Source organism: Alligator mississippiensis, chromosome 16 (genome assembly GCF_030867095.1).
Source record: "Alligator mississippiensis isolate rAllMis1 chromosome 16, rAllMis1, whole genome shotgun sequence".
Taxonomy (NCBI): Eukaryota; Metazoa; Chordata; order Crocodylia; family Alligatoridae; genus Alligator; species Alligator mississippiensis.
In genome coordinates, this window is record NC_081839.1 from 25,551,059 (window position 1) to 25,569,233 (window position 18,175).

General features: G+C 50.4%; 2 protein-coding genes and 1 long non-coding RNA gene across 3 annotated transcripts in view; 2 read left to right on the forward strand and 1 right to left on the reverse strand.

The window, feature by feature from the left end:
- Nucleotides 1-2,522, forward strand: LOC109283770 (uncharacterized). Its single transcript, XR_002091045.2, has 2 exons — nt 1-261; nt 2,076-2,522. It is a non-coding gene; the product is annotated as an uncharacterized LOC109283770 (long non-coding RNA).
- On the reverse strand, nt 2,237-9,762 carry LOC102566967 (proline rich transmembrane protein 1B). Its single transcript, XM_006277861.4, has 2 exons — nt 9,563-9,762; nt 2,237-3,400 (listed from the first exon to the last, which is right to left on the reverse strand). Exons 1-2 carry the CDS (start codon nt 9,695-9,697, stop codon nt 3,215-3,217), a joined length of 321 nt encoding a protein of 106 aa, XP_006277923.1. The 5' UTR covers nt 9,698-9,762; the 3' UTR covers nt 2,237-3,214.
- LOC132246617 (E3 ubiquitin-protein ligase CBL-like) overlaps nt 9,696-18,175 on the forward strand; it is an 18,335-nt gene continuing 9,855 nt past the window's right edge. The window contains exons 1-8 of the mRNA XM_059719948.1: nt 9,696-9,752; nt 11,276-11,562; nt 12,755-12,892; nt 13,629-13,716; nt 14,279-14,410; nt 14,886-15,089; nt 16,802-16,933; nt 17,171-17,548. Of these exons, the coding sequence (XP_059575931.1) occupies nt 9,696-9,752; nt 11,276-11,562; nt 12,755-12,892; nt 13,629-13,716; nt 14,279-14,410; nt 14,886-15,089; nt 16,802-16,933; nt 17,171-17,548 (1,416 nt within the window). The remainder of the gene's footprint in view (nt 9,753-11,275; nt 11,563-12,754; nt 12,893-13,628; nt 13,717-14,278; nt 14,411-14,885; nt 15,090-16,801; nt 16,934-17,170; nt 17,549-18,175) is intronic.

Consider the following 18,175-nt stretch of genomic DNA (forward strand, 5'->3'; position numbering starts at 1 on the left):
TGCCTGCCTGTTGCTGACGTCAGTCGCTGCTGCCTATTTACCGTAGCTCAAGGACTGGGTTTCCCCTCTTTGCAAAACCACTTGCTGCTCTCTAGAACCCATTCCCACCCTAGCAATGGGCTCCCATCCAGACCTGTCTAGATATGTCCCTGAGTGAGGAAGTAAATGTCTCCAGAAATGGCAGCAGCCCACAGAAAAGGGGAAGAGGCAGGGTCTGAAAGCATCCACTTATCCTACAGAGGAAGTTGGGATAAGCCTGAGGTGAGTTCGCTTTCTCAATGTGCATTTGCCATTATTGGCATCCAGCGCAGCGCTTGTTCCAGAGCCTAGCTTCTTTCCTCCCCTATTGGGAAACTGTGCAGCCCTGGGAAACACTTTGGTTTGTTCCTTCCTACCCCAAGGCACAAACTTTGGTTTTCCAGTGCAGTTCATCCAGCCAGGGGGCTGTCGCTCACCAGGTCTCCAAGAGTCACTCACTAAGGAGATGTCACCCCGCTGGCTGGCTGTTACAGTGGTATCAAGCACAGCCCCAACCTGCCCTACTGCCTCTGTGGGGTTGGGGGTGGTGGTTCATTAAACTCTTGGACACTGTGCACAAAGCAGATGACGTGAGAGCCCTGCCTGTAAATGGTGTGCGCACAAGACAATGCCTGTGTATAGCTGGCTGTGGGGGTTGAGGAGCCAAGTGTTCACTGACCCAATAGGTTGAAAGGGGCATTGTAATGAATTCTGGGACGCTCCGTTTGCCTTTCCCATCAGGCTTGTTTACATGGGGAAACGGATGGGAATAGCTGCCAGAAGGCTGTGAGTGTAGTTATGGGCAGCTGTTGCACAACAGCATTTCTGGTTAGCAGCTCTGTCTAGCTGGACTTTGAGAGTCCTGAGTGGTGTGCTAAGGGCTGCAGAGCAGGAGAGGCTGCCTGTTGGGTATGGCTGCTCGGGGGATGGTCTCCTGTTCTAGCACAGTGCAGACAGGCTTGTGAACGGCGCGACCTCCTCTTCTCGCAGAGCTGCTCCCCTTTTTGTTTCAGCACCAGGCAGGAAAAGCCTAGCTCACCTCCTGCAGCCATCAATAGAAATGAAGCTGCCTCCCTGTGGGTCTTTGGCCAAGTCCACATCCACATTGGATGCCAGTTCCTAAAGTCCCTGACCTCAAGAGAGTTTGCAGCCCAAGCTTTGCAGGCTGGGGTCAGCTTTTTGCTGTTATCTGCAGGTACTCAGACAATTATAAATTTGAATATTGAACCCCTTTCTTCCACCTAACTCAAGGCAAGAGCCTGATGCTACCACCAGGCCTGAAGCAAGCCGTGACTAGGTTTGTCTGTAGCTTTTTTGTGATGTGAATAGCCTCAGCAGCAATGGTCTTCTTGAATTCACTGAAATGAACTCATTTCAAATAAGCAAGGGTCTAGGAAATCGGGTGAATACCTTCAGACCTGACTCCTCTACTCCCTTGCACCTGTCAGTAGCAAAAGCAGGCGCACGTTTGCTGTTCATCACCAAGACTGAACATTTCATACCCAGCAACAGGCACCCACCACACTGGCTAGCATGAAGGTGAAGTGCAGTTTTAAATCAGGCTCAAGCATCTGGGGAGAAAAGGCCAATGTGCAGTTGAAATGTCTCAGTTTGACCTAAATGCAAAGACGTCAAAGGAGAACCAAAGAGCTGAGATCCGAGCCTTTAGTCTTGTGTCTTGATGGAGTAGCTGTTTCCAGCTAACAGCCTCAATAGCTCTATGTCTTTGCTTCCATGGCTGCACCCAGTGCAGTATGGAAAAGTGTCTGGTGGGGAAGTAGAGGACATCTGAGTATAGCTGGTTCACAACTGCAAACCTTTTGCCTCTCAGTCTGTCACTGGTCTGATTCCAGCTCAGGTTGGTAGGGAGGCACCATGGCTACTGGCCACCCTATATTACAGATGGCTGGCTCATGTGAAGTGAGTTGGAGGACCTTAGTGCAGAGGGGTCAGAAATAGACTGGTTGAATGGTGTGTGGCTGCTCCCAGAGGGAAGAGGAATATTCAGTGACATTCGCTGACAACCATTGACAGTGCTTGCACTTGCATCTTTTCAGTGCCACATGGAAATGAATGCCATTTGCCAAGCTAGTCAACTGCACGCACCGTGGAGAAGTTTTCCTTTTGCCAGCCAGAATGTTATATTTCACCAGCACCAACTGCCTTTTCTTTAAAGCAAAGCTGGTGGATCACCCATAAAAACCCAGAAACACAGCTCTATCAGCAAGCTCTTTATTTGGAGATTGGCTCTCCCACAATGGTATGTTCTAACTGACAAGGACATCAACCCTCCATGCACAAGGCAGGACTCCTTTCTTCCAGTCCAGTTTCTTCTTCCAGCATGTCTGACGCTCTTACGCAGCCTTGTAGGAGGTAAATGGGAAGGTGGGCTGGTCTCCACACTTGCTTTCTTAATTCTTGATCATCTTCTCTGTTTTTTCTTGTGTTTGTATGAAAGACTTATAAATCAGGGGACCTATAAAACTGGTGGTCACTGCCCTGTTTCACCCCTGCTGTCAGCTAGTTCTTATCTGCAACATTGGGAACTTGTTGGCACACATTTTGGACAGAAGTGTTAAAGCTAACTACCCTCCTACAGATCCCACTTTGTCTAGGAGTCGGAGGAGTTATGACAGCTGGGCCCACCTCTGAATGATCTATTAATTTTGCTTGGGCTAACAGGGAGGTACTGGTACTGGGGTAAGCTTGGTTGAATGGCTCGAAACAAGATTGCTGCCCTAATACAATGAGGAGGAGAAGAATGGAAGAGCCAATGCTTAGCTAATCAAAAATGTTCCCCATTAGATGAGAATAAGTTTGCATGCTGCTGTTGGCCTGGCGTAGGGTGGGACCGCTTGCTAGGTCACCTCCTTTATTGCAGAACAGTGGAAGCCATGTTCTGCAATGGTGGTGCTTCCTGTCCTATTGAAAGGAACTGACTTCTCCCCCTCAGCACTTAAGCAAGCTGGCAGTGTTACTGGCTAAGGAGAAAGAAGTTTCTTATGCAAGATTTGGCAGCTTAGAATTGTAAGACTAATACATTATTGTGGCACCAGGTGGAAAGGGACTTACTGGCTACCGATAAGATATACTGGGGCAAGGGGAAAGAGAGAGCACACGAGCACCTAAACAGAGTAGACTATAAAGACAGGCTCCGATGGTGGTTTTGTTTTCCCCAAACTCCTGTGCTGTGATGCTAGTAGGGGGGCTTGATGGTTTGGGTTGCCATGGATTTGATCAGCTGAGCGTTGCGCACCATGTAGAATATCATAAAGCCGATGCACGCCAGCCCGATCACCAGGGCAAGGATATTGATGGTTTTGGCAGTATCGGAGGCCTTCTTTGCTCCGGCGATGTCTCTCCGTGCTAGACACTCCTCCACCTGCGGGCAAAGGCATGGGCCGATCAGTATTGGCACTTTGCTGGAGGAACCCAAAAGCCAGGGCTTCCCAACCTTCCCCTCAGCATGACCCCGTTTAAACACTGGAAATTTACTGCAACCCCAAAATGACATCAGCTTCCCATAACATCCCAAGTGCTTTGCGTAGGAGCTGCAACTCCCATCCGTGGACAAATAACTGCCATGTGTGGGAGTTGCTTGTTAATAAACAGGAAGCATATTCATCATATTCGGTCGAGACGGTGGAGCGTCTTTGCCATTCCATTTTTTATCATTGCAACCCCAAGGTTGGGAACTGCTGCCAAAAGCAATGTACAAATGGGGCTGGGGAAGGGGGAGAGAGCGGATTTATTTTACAGGAGTGTTAAAAGCAGCAACACCAAGTTCTGATCCTTTGAGTGAGTGTAAATCGTATCCTCAGTTTGGATCAATCAGTCAGTGCAATAAGTTCCAGCTGTGACTTGTGTTTGCCCACAAGGTCTGGCCCTTAGGAGAATCCTGGATCCAGTATTTTCTTGCATTGTCTCTGTAGCATCTCTTTTTTGGTCACCCTAATACCTTGGATGCTGCAGGGAGTATTTAGGAGAGTAACATTTAAGGCTCTAAACCCACAGTAGTGGGGGAGTGTTGCCTTTATTCAGGCTGAAATACTCCCTGTTCTGGAAAAACTCACTTGCATATTAGTGAGTGGTATTTAAAAGCAGGTGACAGGACAGGAGTGTCAGCAACTGTGGAGATCTCTTAGGACTCTTTACTAGAGTCCCTCTTTCTAAATTCAAAGATTTGAGCAAGGGTGTACTTGGTAGCCGTGTTGGTCTGAGACAAAAAGACACACAAAAAGCTAGAACTCTTGGTTCCAAAACGATACCTTTTATTAGACCAACTGGAAAATGGCAAGAAAAACAGCTCACAAAGACACTCATGGACCCAGAGGGACAGATTTCCATCTTCAGCTCCCTCTGTGCAAAAATGAAGTTTATTTCCTACCTATGGGGACTTTTTACCATCTTGTACCAGCTACACTTTTCCCAGAGCCTGACGAAGGGACTTTGATCCCAAAAGCTTGCAGAAAAGGAAAATTTTCTTGCCATTTTCAAGTTGGTCTAATAAAAGGTATCATTTTGGAACCAAGAGTTCTAGTTTTTTGTATAAGATTTGAGCAAGGAACTCAAATACAGAGAAAGGCTCAATATAATGACTTTACACTCTCTTAACATCTTTTAACTAAGGCTCTCCAAACACTTTCCAAACACTCACAGATAGTGTGCATCACATTCTCATTTTAGAGGGAAGGGAGACCAGCTGCTGATGGTTCCCAAATCCGTGGCAGCGGTGGAAAAAGAACCCATGAGTTCTCTCTCTTGAGCCTCAGGCTAACTGCTGCCACCGTGAATTGAATTCGGATTCAGAGGCACGATTTTGCTTTTCATTTATTCTAGGAAATACTTGGCTTCAAAATGGACACATGCCCCTTCAAAATGAAGTTAGCAGAGGATAGGTTCTCCTGGGGCAGCTGGGACCCCTCTACATTTTTTATGCGTCGACACCAGCCCTTTGTCAAATGGAAACGATGCATTTAAATGCATCATCTTTTGTCTGACCTTTACAAGCACATTAAAGATCATGTGGTCCCAAGAAGAGGCACCAGATTTGCCTTGATTTTGTTAAGCTGTCTCTGTGAAGCAGTCAGCAGAGCCTGTCTGGCTGCTTCAATACATCCAGGTGAAGACAGACAATTAAAGCTTTACTAGCACAGAGGGGCTGGTCCTCAGGGAACTGTCACTTTGCTCCAACATGAAATCTTTGCCCTTTTAAGGCATACTTAGCTACCTGCATTAATGGCATCCCACACAACTGTTTTTTTTTTTTGAAACATGCAAAAACCACCTTTCTACCTGTCTTGCTCACAGGCAGGCTTCACTTCTGCAAAGGGGCTTTCCAGCTTTAGCCCAGCTCTAGAAAAGCTTCAGGGATAACATGGGTCTTTGCTGCTCTCACCGGGGCTGACAATGAAGATACAACCTTGGATGCCACAAATGTCTTCCAGCACAGGGCAAGAAGCAGAAGGTCAAAGATTTGACATATATGCAAATCAAAAGGCAAATCGAGAGGCTTTTTCTGAGCCTCTAATATGATGTTTTAAAACAGCTCCCAGGTTACATGCAGGCCTTTTACATTCTTAACTGCTCCTTTTAACTTCTTTCTAACCAACTTCCTCTTTTTTTTGTAATTTCCCATTCTAAAGTTCAATGCCAATGTGGTGAACTTCTTTGGTTTCTTCCCTCCCCCTAAGAATACTTACCCTAACCCTAATAGTTACAGATTTCCTCCTTCTGATTATAGGCATAGACTGTAACCAAAATCAGTCACAAGGACCAGAGCTCCAGGTCTTGTTTCAGAAGTGGAGGTTAAAACCCTTCTCTGAATCAGGACCAAAACCAGTGCTACAGCATCCTTTACTGTATGCCGTGAGCATGAGATGCACATTTGAATTAGTCTACTGTACTTGTAGCATTAGCATGGCAGGCAAAACCCATGCTAATGCACAATAGAATTAGTCTACTGTGCATTAGTATAATTAAAAAGTGTGTGCTGGTACTACAGAAAAAGATAATTATTTTGCAATTTCTCAATTGGTCTAATAAAAGGTATCATCTCAGAACCAAGAGTTCTAGATTTTTTGCATTTTTTTTGTCTCAGACCAACACAGCTGCCAAATACATCCCTGAAACATGGAAGGTGCCAAATTTTAGCCAATTTTGGATCATAAACTTCACTGCTAAACAACAAGAAAGATTTCTACACCTCCCTGCCTACCATCTAACACCCACAGGGAAGGAATCCTGCTTGATCTGTACAACAAAGAGCAACCCCACAAAGGCACTCTCAGGGACCCAGAGGAACAGATTTCCAGCTTCTTCCTCTGTGCAAAAATGAAGTTTATTTCCTACCTACTGGGGGCTTTTTACCATCTTTAACATTCTCTGAGCCTGGGGAAGGGTGTACAAGTCCGAAAGCTTGCAGAAAAAGATTTTTTTTTTTTGCAATTTCTCAGTTGGTCTAATACCAGGTGCCATCTATGAACCAAGAGTTTTAGATTTTTGCATTTTTTTGTCTCGGACCCACATGGCTACCAAACACATCCCTGCTGGCACTACTGCACGGTAGCTCCGATTATGGTGCATTAAGTTAGCACCTGTTATCAGGTACTAAACTTAATGCGCTGTAATTATGGCACATTAATGCATGTGTAGATGTGCCCAGTAAATGAAAGGCAGCAGTTCAGTGCTATAAAGATAATTTGACAGACAAGGTTCTTCTTAGTGAGCTTTCAGGCACAAATGCCCTTTGTCAGGCTGATAAAGATATCATATTTACCCAAAGAACCGTGTCTGCCTATGTCCTTAGACCAACACAGCTACACCCCTATAATTTCACATTACAGTCAAGCAATCATATGGGGAAGTATTCAAACATCTCATTAAGCAGATGGCTTAAAAACAGTGCTTGGTAGGGGTAGAGGTTGCCTGGTTTCATTCAGCACAGAATCCAAGCAAACATGCCGATAAGGGGACATTTTACAAACAGGGCAGCAACCTCAGTTATTTGTGCTGTTTGAGGAAGCTACAAAGCTCTGTGATAGCCAGGGCGGTTTATCAGTGATCATTTGACTTGGAGACTGAAGGTGCCACTAGCACCTGCCAGCACTTCCCAAAATCAGCTCCTGCTGGAGGTGCTGGCTCCTGGCACAAAATACTAGGAGGAAGAGGGAGATTTTGGAACAAGCGTCTTCTTGACTGTTTTATTCTACGCTGCACTGCTTGATGTTCTCGACCTTTGTACTGAATACAAATGACCCTTTCAGAGCTGGGCTTATAAAAGGGTGTAAATTAGAGTATCATAAAAAGGATCAACCTGCAACAGTACCGCATGGCACACTTACAACTGGTCGTTACCGCCTTCTCCTTGTTATTAATCTGCCATTAGTGACTTTTAACCTGACCATTGGGGCGAGACCTTGAAGAGACCAGAACAGCCCATCTCCAGACCCAATTTCACGGTGCACGGTATTAGAGTGAGTCTTGGGGGCCACTGAGGGCAAGTGCTTGGAAACCCAAGACCTCTGCCCCAGAGTCCCAATCCCTTGCCCCTGTGCACTAGGTTATGCTGGTATCAGGGCTAGTGTTTAACTTGCCCACGCGCTCAGTTAGAGGGTTTCCCCCACCACCTTAATAAAGCTGCACTGAGCAGCTTCCCTTCAACTTGCCTGTCCTGTTTCTTGGTTTTACAGTCAACCTTCAGCAAGCAGAGTCATGGTGAGGCCCTGCCTTAACATATTTGCATGCAGGACGAGGCCAGAAGCTGCTGGCATTTGGGAAAATAGATGTGGGAAAGAATACATGCTTGCGCCCCACCGCCCACACACGGGTGCTGCTCCAGGAATCCTGGTTTATGATGAAAGAATAGGGTTGGCAGCAACTGCCCTCTTACCCTGCGTGTGTACTACCTCTAGAAAAATGGGGCTCTAGGGCACAATGATTCCCCTTTGTCTTAATTCGGCCTGCCCTGAACAAGGCTAAATAGCACAGCACTTAAAACAACAGGAGTTTGTCCGTGAGGCTGCCAGCAGCGTTCTTAGCAATACTGCAGTGCTGTTTTTTTTAGCAGCTGCGGGTCCTGGGAGGCAGAAGACGCAGCTGGAGTAGAAAAAAGTTCTGCATGAGAACTGGAGCCCAGTACGAGGAGAAACAGCCTGCTGAGCAGGAGCAGGTCACTGGTGCAAGGAAGCACGTGGGATACCCAAAAAGAGAGTTGGGGGCCAGCCCATGCTCTCTTTGAAGGGACAGATCCCAGAGATCCAGGGTCTTAACTGTCAGGAAAATGATAGGGAGCTCATGGGCTAATACTTGCCAGCCAGAGGGGCAGTTTGCAACTCAGATACATGGAGGCACTGGGTTACCCAGGTGCTGGAGGGAGTACCGCATCCAGCCACTCCAGAGCAGCGTATGTCCAGCTAAATCCCCCCGGCCTACACTTGTGTCCATACACATCTATTCACCGATGGGTGGAAAGCCCAATGTCAGGTGTTAATGGGGAGACACGCATGGCCTAGACCTTGCTGAAGCTCCGAGTGCTGGCATATCACACAAAGCCCTGGGGCCAGTTCCAAGAGGAAAGCAAAGTGCCATCAGGCCAGACCCTGCTGAGACCCCAGGGGGGATCCCAGAGCCTGCACCCTTTGACAGTGCACCTGGGAAACAATATTGTTTGTTCAGGGCAGATCCCGATGTTCATGCCAGGGCCGGAGCAAGCTGCTGCAAGCAAACCCCGGGGCTGCTTTTCTGCCAGAATGAGGCATATGAAAGGAAGCAGGGGGCGATGGCTGCTCCCTTGGGGCTTGTTACGGGAAAGGAGGGCTGGGGAGCTCAGCGCACCTTCTCTGGAGGGGGGGGAAGTGGGACAGTCTTGTGCAAGAGTCCTGTGGCACGTGAGAGCTTGGATGTGAGTCAAGGGAAGCCAGGTATCAGATGTCCCTTGCCTCTGTTCACTGTGGAAAGTGGGGTGTCGCCACAGAGCACCCCAACTCCTGACCCACCAGACACCTCCACACCTGGCCCAGAGATGGGGACACACGCCTAGAGAATGGCAAGAGGGGAGAGCCGAACCCCTTCTTTACCTGGCGCTCAGGAGGCACCGCTTACACTTAGCTTGGCAGACCAGGTCCGCGGGGGCACCACGGCTGCAGGGAGAAGTCCCAGGCAGCGAGCACAGCAGCAGAAAGCAGGTCTCTAAGCAAGAAAGTGCGAGTTTTGGCGTGAAGCAAACACGGCTCAGGCTGCCTTGAACCCAAGCTCCCTGCCCAGCGGAGCTGCTGCGTCCAGGACTGCGGGTCCCCGCACCTGGCGGCGCAGGGCGTGCCACCAGCGACAGCAGCGGGCGGTCTGGCACACCAGTCCGCGCACCGCCTCAGCCTTACCCTGCAGCTCCTAGTCTCCTTTTACCCACGGGAAACTCAGCGGGGTGGCGTGTCTGACCATGCCCCGCTTTCCCAGGTCGCCGGGCAGCGGGGCTGGAGCCCCCGCCCGAGGCAGCATCAACCCGCTCCAGCCCCGGCGCCTCCCGCCCGCCCGCGGGGCCGCCTACCTGTCCCGAGTAGTACACGGCGACCAGGCCGAGCGGGAGGCAGCAGCACAGGATGTTGCCGATGGACCACCACTTGTAGCTGCGCACGGGCGGCTGCTCCAGCGGCGCGTAGGGCACGCGGCTCTCCACGTCCATGGCGGGCGGCGAGGGGCGAGCGGCGGCGGTGCGGGTGCGGGCGCGGGCGCGGGCGGTAAGGCCGGGCCGAGCGGCGGGCACCGCCCCGCGCGGGGCCAAACCGAGCCCCTCCTCTCCCGGGCTCGCACTGCCCGGAACCTCCCCACGTGCAACCTGGGATCCCTCCCGACTCCCCCGACAGACCCCCTGGGACCCCCAAACCCCTTCCACAGACCCCTTGGGACCCCCCACAAACCTCCCCACATGCAGACCCCCATAGACCACCGGGGATTGCCCCAAACACCCCCCAACACACACACAGACCCCTTGGGACCCCCCCAACTCCCCCAATAGACCTCCTGGGACCCCCAAACCGCTCCTCATAGGCCCCTTGGGACCCCCCACAAACCTCCCCACATGCAGACCCCCATAGACCACCGGGGATTGCCCCAAACACCCCCCCCCACACACACAGACCCCTTGGGACCCCCCAACTCCCCCAATAGACCCCCTGGGACCCCCAAACCGCTCCTCATAGGGCCCTTGGGACCCCCCCACAAACCTCCCCACATGCAGACCCCCATAGACCACCGGGGATTGCCCCAAACACCCCCCCCCCACACACACAGACCCCTTGGGACCCCCCAACTCCCCCAATAGACCCCCTGGGACCCCCAAACCGCTCCTCATAGGCCCCTTGGGACCCCCCCACAAACCTCCCCACATGCAGACCCCCATAGACCACCAGGGATTGCCCCAACCCCCCCCACACACAGACCCCTTGGGACCCCCCCAACTCCCCCAATAGACCCCCTGGGACCCCCAAACTGCTCCTCATAGGCCCCTTGGGACCCCCCACAAACCTCCCCACATGCAGACCCCCATAGACCACCAGGGATTGCCCCCAACCCCCCCCCCACACACACACAGACCCCTTGGGACCCAACTCCCCCTGGGACCCCCTGGGACCCCCAAACCCCTTCCACAGACCCCTTGGGACCCACATAAGCGTCTCCACATGCAGACTCCCACAGACCACCTGGGATACCCCCAAACACCCCCTGCACATACCCCCTGGGACCCCCCAACTCCCCCCCACAGACCCCTTGTGACCTCCCCACACATGCAGACCCCCCCAGAGAGCACCTGGGGTCCCCCCAAAGACCCCCTGACACACACCCCTGGGATCCCCATTAACCTCCTCACACACGCAGACCCCCCCAGACCACCTGGGATCCCCCCAAACCCTCCCACACACACAGACCCCCCTGGGACCCTCCCAACTCCTCCTACAGACCCCTGGGACCCCCCAGCTCCCCCGGGTGACTTGTGCTAGCAGAACCCACCCCACTGTTTTTAGCCCCCGCTTGGCCCAAGGGCCCAAAGTCCACTGCCGGGCCAGCCAACCACCTGTCCCACGCTGGTGGGCGCTCACATGTGGTCCGAGGTGAAGGGCATCATCTCAGAGGCCCCAGCGGGGTGAGCCCAGGGCAGAAGGGCTTTTTCAGGCCCCTCACAAGCCTGTGATCCTCAGGGAAGCCATCAGCACCTGGCAGAGCCTCCCTGAGCCTGGGCCACCAGCAGTTCCCGTTCTGCTAGCCGACCTCCGAAGAGCTGCATGAGCACAAGGCAGACGTGCTTTGCAAAGGCAGAGACAGTCGTGCCCTACGACTGGTGCTACTGGCCGCGGCCTCGGTCCCCCAGACTCTCACACGCACGCTTAAGTATGACTCCTGTGCACGGTGCTCCCGCTGTATGCACTGCCCTGGCAATCAGGAGACCGGGGTCTTTCCTGTCTCTGCCACAGGGGGGCTTGGTCCAGTCACTTCACCTTTGTTCCTCACCCCAGCTATGACATGGAGCAGCGATACCAAGCTCCTGTACAGGTGAGAGCACTGTGGAAGAGCCCACACCCACCTTTGCTTTGCCCAGAGGTGTTGTCAATGCACACCTCCTCTTCCAGGCTATTTATGTGATAGTAACACACATTAAATGGCATGGCATCGCTCTTCCTTCCTGTGGGCAAAGCGGTGCCATGTGGAGGCTGCAAAGGAAGCAGCCTTGGAGCCCCATCAACCTGGGAGAATTCATGGGCACAGGTTTCCACGCTGTTACGTGGCTGTGCAACCCAGTCCCTGCATAAAGCAGAGGCCAAGGATTTAAACCCATCTCCATCGCACCACCTCGTGGTGGCCACAGGAATGGCTAGCTGCTATATTTAGAGCAGGGGTGGGCAATTATTTGGGCTGGAGGGCCACTTAGATAGTTTTGATGAGCTGTTGAGAGTTTGTGGGGAGGGGGAGAGGTGCTGATCTGGCCTTGGGTGCTATCATGACTGTTTACACCACCTGGTGTGGTGTCGGGGGGCCGGGGAGATGCCAATTGATCCTATCTGGCCCTGGGTCCATCCATCACCCACTGCTGGGTGCACCAGATGGGTTGGGTGGGCAGTGCTTCCATAGAGACTAGCCTGGGACCCCCATGGGGACGGCACACTGGGCTGGGGCTGCCTGCTCATTTTTATGGAAATAGAAGGCTCCTCCCTAGCCTGCTCCTGCGGTCGTAGGGCTGAGAGCAGGCGAAACTTGGGGGCATCTGTACCCCAAGGCTCCGGGCTTGGGCCTGCACATAGGATGCCTGCCAAAAGATGTTGGAAATAAATGAAGCCCCTGGTGGGGATGGAGGATGTTTGCCAGTTGTAGGGCCACTTATGGTTCTGGACTGACTTAAGGATTTGGACTTGATTTGACTGATTTAGCTTGGAACACAAAACTTTTCTTTAAAGAAAAAGAAAAAAGGATGGGAATGAATGTGTGCGAGGATGCTAATTATCATTGCAGCAAAGGATTAAGTTTACCCTGATACGAGTATTTCGATGTTTCATCCACTTGGATCAGATCGCAGCATTCTCTGGATTGGCAGGGGGGTGAAGGGGCAAAAGTTGGTGTAACTCTTCCATTCTTCCTGCTTTTCTTTATCTCCATCATGAGTGAGCCCAACAGAGCTGTTTCCTGGGCACTTAATCGTTTTGGCCGACCTGTGCCAAACTGACGGCTGTGTTCCTTTCTCTCTGTCCAGTTACATTTTCCGATTGAGCTGTACCCGCCTTGGTCAGTGGGCCATCGGCTATGTCACCGCAGATGGGAACATCCTGCAGACTATCCCCCACAACAAACCTCTCTTTCAAGCACTGATCGATGGCTTCGGGGAAGGCTTGTAAGTACTTCACTGTGATGTTTTCTGCCTTTTGCAAGTTGAGGTGTGTCTGCAATGCAACGTTTGCTGGGGGCTCTCCCCTTTCCCTGTCAGAGTGCCGTCTCTGCCCTGTTGGAAGCAGATGGGTTTTCGACCGTGTCTGGTGGATTCAGTCACATGCCATTCTGCCTGTTGGTACAGGCAACATCCTGCTGAGGTCAAGTTGGCAGTAAGCACTTGCTGAGCTCCTGTGAGAAAGTACCTACCTTCCTTTTTATTTAGGCCCTGATTCGGCAAAACATTGCATTGATGTGAGTAATTCCCATGATGTCAATGGAGTGACTCAGACGCCTAATAACTTACTGCATTGGGATCCAGAGGAGGGACTTTGACTCTCAAGAGTGTTCTTACAGAAAGCTCTCTTTCCCCTTGCTTATCTGACTTCCCTTCATCTCTGTTAGAAGTTGGTGACTACCTTGGGTATCAGTCTTGCTTCTTGAGCCTTGATGCCACTCTGATGACACCAAAACTAGCACTGTGACATCTGTTCTTTTTTGGGTGTTAATTTTATCTCTGAGGCTTTACTAAAGGACAGTATAGGAAGAGAAGGCTGGGAACCTGCAAGTGCCAAATTTTTTTATTTTTTTGAAAAAGCAGAATGATTTGTTCATTAGCAAAAGTGAAACCAGGAAAGAACTTGGATTTCCACGGGCATTTTCCCTCAAAGAAATTGCACGTTGTGTTTTGCTCCCCCTAGTTATCTGTTCCCTGACGGTCGGAATCAGAACCCTGACCTGACTGGTCTGTGTGAGCCCACGCCTCAGGACCACATCAAAGTTACACAGGTGAGCAGGGGATTCTGCTTTCTCACAACCTCCTGGCCTCGTACGCTCTAGTCTACAACGCACCCCTTCTGTTACCAAGGAGATCATACACTAGCAGTCACTTCTAAGGCAACTGTAATGGATCTGGTAAGAGATCTAAAACTCTTCATATGGTTGGAGTGGGCCGGAAGGCTTGCAAACATCAAACAAAGTTTCGCCTTGATCTAGAGCTGATGGGTTTTAAGGTCCTTGTCCGGAGAAATTGGGCTGCGAGAGGTTCTTGCACCTGCTCTTGGTTAGATGTTTTCCTTTCTCCTTGGGTGCTGTCTCTGGCTTGCTGTGGTGTCAGAAAGGCTTCCAGGGCTTTTTAGGACAGCTTCAAGTCCCATTTTTTCAGAGCCTGACTGAAGTAGGGCCAGCATTACAGTGGAGTCTCTGAAAGTGTCTCTTGCTGTTGGGCTTTGGTTTGGGGTTTGGATGTTATGATTCTTTTCTGTGTCTCCCGGTTTGGATTTCTTATAGCTCTGACCGACAAGGCATGTTATTTTCCAGAATCAGTTACGCCTGTCTGTCTTCCCACCAGGAACAATATGAATTGTACTGTGAGATGGGCTCCACGTTCCAGCTGTATAAAATTTGTGCGGAAAATGACAAGGATGTGAAGATTGAGCCATGTGGCCATCTGATGTGCACTTCCTGTCTCACTTCATGGCAGGTGAGGAAAGCCAAGCTGTGATTGATCTTCCTGGGAGATGGTATATCTTCTGTCCCACTTAGATCCTTGCAGGTACCGAGAATTAAGGAGGGCGCTAAAGGTACAGCCTCAAATGCATATTAAAGAATCTGCAAACTGGGAATTCCAGAGTGCCTGGCTGCAAAGGAAGCACAAGAATGAAGCTTGCCAGAGACTTTTCCCCACGGGATATAGAGGCTGGAATTCTGTCCAAAACTGATTCTACCCATTAGACTTCACTGTCTCTCTGTTGCCTCCAGAGAAGTTCATTGCTGTATTTATAGCACATTTTTAATTTGCCTGTCCCTCATCCCCGTCACCAAAGTGCATTTGCCAAAAAGATGTTACAGATGAAAGGCTTCAATTTTTTTGTATATAGGTTCTAGTCCCTGGGTTTGGTTTCTGTCATAACAGTGGCTGTGGAAAATCACTTCATGTTTTTTGCCTTCCTTCACAGGAATCGGAAGGTCAGGGCTGTCCGTTCTGCCGTTGTGAAATCAAAGGCACGGAGCCCATCGTAGTTGACCCGTTCGATCCTAGAGGAGGAGGAGGGCTGTTGCGGCAAGGTGCAGAAGGAACTCCTTCACCCAATTATGATGATGATGATGATGACAGAGCTGATGATTCCCTCTTCATAATGAAAGAATTGGCTGGAGCAAAGGTAAACGTGCCGCAGGGCATGTGCTGCTGGAGACAGTGGTATCATGGAGGTGAAGACTCTGGGCTGTCTCTTGTCTTGCTCACCTAGGTCCGTTCAATTTGCCGAGTCCCTGGGCAGAAATGGCAGTCTGTAGCCCAGGTTCATGGTCAACACAGAGATGGTGAATGTGGCCGTACAGCAACTGAGGTCCAGCCCAGCGCTACTGGCCACATGCCATATCTCTGACTTTCTATATGTTGAGAGAGGTAGTTAGCTGTATTAGTCTGAAGTCAGGGTAGATTTGTACCTTATAGACTGACTAAAGCGGAGATGCATAGCATAAGCTTCCATAAACAGCAGGCTTGCTTCATCAGATGCTGTGACATTATGTTGTCATGGAAAGTGGGGCACCGTCCAGGCCATTAGGAGAACAAAATAGCTGTGTTGATCTACCAGAATGTAAAACCTAGATTTCTAACACTTCTCTGCATGCTGAGCAATGCTGCTTTTTGATTTATTATCTGCAATCAGCATTATCAGCAGAAATTGAGCCATTTTCCATTGCGATGGGCAGAAGCAGCCAGCGAGAAACGGAGTCTTTCCAAGGTGCTGATGACTGAACTGGGTACCGGGCAGGCCGTTTTGCTGAGGAAGTCGATTTGACTGTCATCTTTTAATACGCTGCCTGATTAATCTGTGTAATAAAGATGGGATGACTGTTGGCCATCAGTGCTGCTTCCTGCCGGGGAGATGCATGCAAAGGCTGCATCCTTTATGGATTGCTGTGCAGATTTTTTTTTTCCTGTCAGCTCATTGTTGCCACTCACCAGTCAGCAGCTGGAGCTGCTCTGGTGCATGGGGGAAAGAGATCGAACCTGGCTAGTTTTCAATAATCAGTATCATCTTTTTATAAAAGGGTGATTCCTCTCATTTAAAGAAACCTTCTGAATAATGATCAGAATCCCCTTTGACTTTCACACTGGTTCCTTCTCAGTACAATTGCTCATGTAAAGTTCAGTGTTGTTGTCTTGGACATGGGTGCCCTCATTGTCCACCGTGGGAGTCAAAATTTGACTCTCTTGATGCGGGGTGACTCCTGATTGTGGTTTGCAGTAGACAAGTGGTCTGGAATCTGCCAGTCATGTAAAAGCTGTGCCCAGTGTCTCAGCGTCACAGAGTGCCATCCTCTGTCATCAAGTGATTTTTGTAAGGGTAAGGAAAAAAGGGGGCACTTTTCCCATGTGCCAGGTGGTGAAACACTTTATCCAAGGAGAAGGATGAAGGCTTTGAGACCCTCTTGTGCCAGTGAACGCTGATTTTGGGAGAGGGGCATCTTGTACACCTCTCAGATGTAATCCCGCTCCCTGTCTGCTGATACAGTGGAGCGTGCCCTCTGGTGGTGAACACAGTATGTGCTTGCTTCAAAAATGCACACAAAAAACGGGAAGCAGTTGGTCCAGAAAAACGGCGCCAGTGTTTGAGAGGTGGGTTGGATGCGTGCTTGTAGGGTAGAGTGCCAGCTTGGGGCGTCCTGCTGACTTAACAGGGTTTGTCCCCAACATGCTGCAGTCAGAACATGCGTCACCTTTCCTTGCACACGCAGTATAGATATGCTGATGTGTTCGGGGTGCGGTACCAAAGTGGAGCATGAAAGCATGAGGAGCCTGCTGCTGTGCCGGGGCAGCTTCTCAAGGACTCAACACCGGGTCATTTTCTTGACTTTCTCTTTGCAGGTGGAGCGCCCTCCCTCTCCATTCTCGATGACTCCGCAGGCCTCACTGCCCCCGGTGCCCCCAAGGCTAGACCTTCTGCAGCAACGAGTATCCAACCCCTCTGGGGCTTCCAGCCCAGGAACCACATCTAAGGTAAAGGCTTCTTTCCTTTCCCTTTCCTAAAGACGAGAGGAAGGATTTCCAGCAAGGCAAACCTAGGGGTTTAATGCAAATTCCTTGTTTCTAAAAGTCTAAGGAGGGCATTTGGGGGTTTTACACAGTGAGTCTAGAATTAGTATCTCATAGATGAGCTCCTAACTGGGGTATGGGAGAGGACTAGGCCTTCTGCTTTTTAAGCTGCATTTTCAAGTGGCTTCTGCTGTCTCACAGGTTGTTCCCAGTTCTCTTCACAAGGATAAACCTTTGCTGATACCTCCGACACTGAGAGATCTCCCGCCTCCGCCTCCTCCAGACAGGCCACATTCCACTGGGGCGGAGAGCCGACCTCAGAGACGCCCTTTACCCTGTACGCCAGGAGATTGTCCTGTCAGAGACAAATTACCACCAGTGCCCTCCAACCGTCAAGGGGAGCCCTGGGCATCACGGCCCGTTCCAAAAGCACCTTCCGTAGCTCTCAGCCCTAATGACCCGTGGGCTGGTAGAGAACTGACAAACCGCCATTTGCTCCCATTCTCCTTGCCCTCTCTGATGGACTCTAGACCTGACGTACATAGGCATGGCAGTACACTCAGCCTGGATACTACGACGGTAAGGCCACTTGGGCAGTGCTTCCCCATCTGAGTGAAGAGGGAGGGGATACTACTTATGCCAGACTTGAGCTCTTACAGAGCTGAACAGTCATTATTTAAAATGTGTATGCATATTACCTGCTGGATAGGAAGGGGAGTAAGGCAGAGTTGCCTCTGAGCTGCCATTAAATAGCCATTGTGCTGTGGTCACTCCTTTGAGGCCAGTTGTGTTTTAAGCAAGATTGTATTAGGAGATGGTTGGGGGTGGAGGGGAATGCACATTTGTGGTTTTTAAAATGTATGTATCCCATGCAATGTGTAAGAAATGCCAGTGGACATTTGGAGTCTGTATTTGGAGACTCTTATTTCCACCACTGTACTGTATTATTTCACTTACACTGGTGCCATATGCTTCTGTCAAAAAGAAATGCTACCCAGACTGTCTTAATTCCTTTGGCTCGCTCTCCTTGATTGTTTCCTTCCTCTGTCTCAGAGGTTTAAAGCAAATTAATTACTTCTAGCTGTCAACAAATCCGCTTGCAGAGACAAGGTTTCTTGAAATCAGTGTTTTGGAGTACCTACTAGGAGATGATGAGCCATTCATGTCTGTCTGAATCTGCTGACTTCACGGGTTTGTAACCTAAAT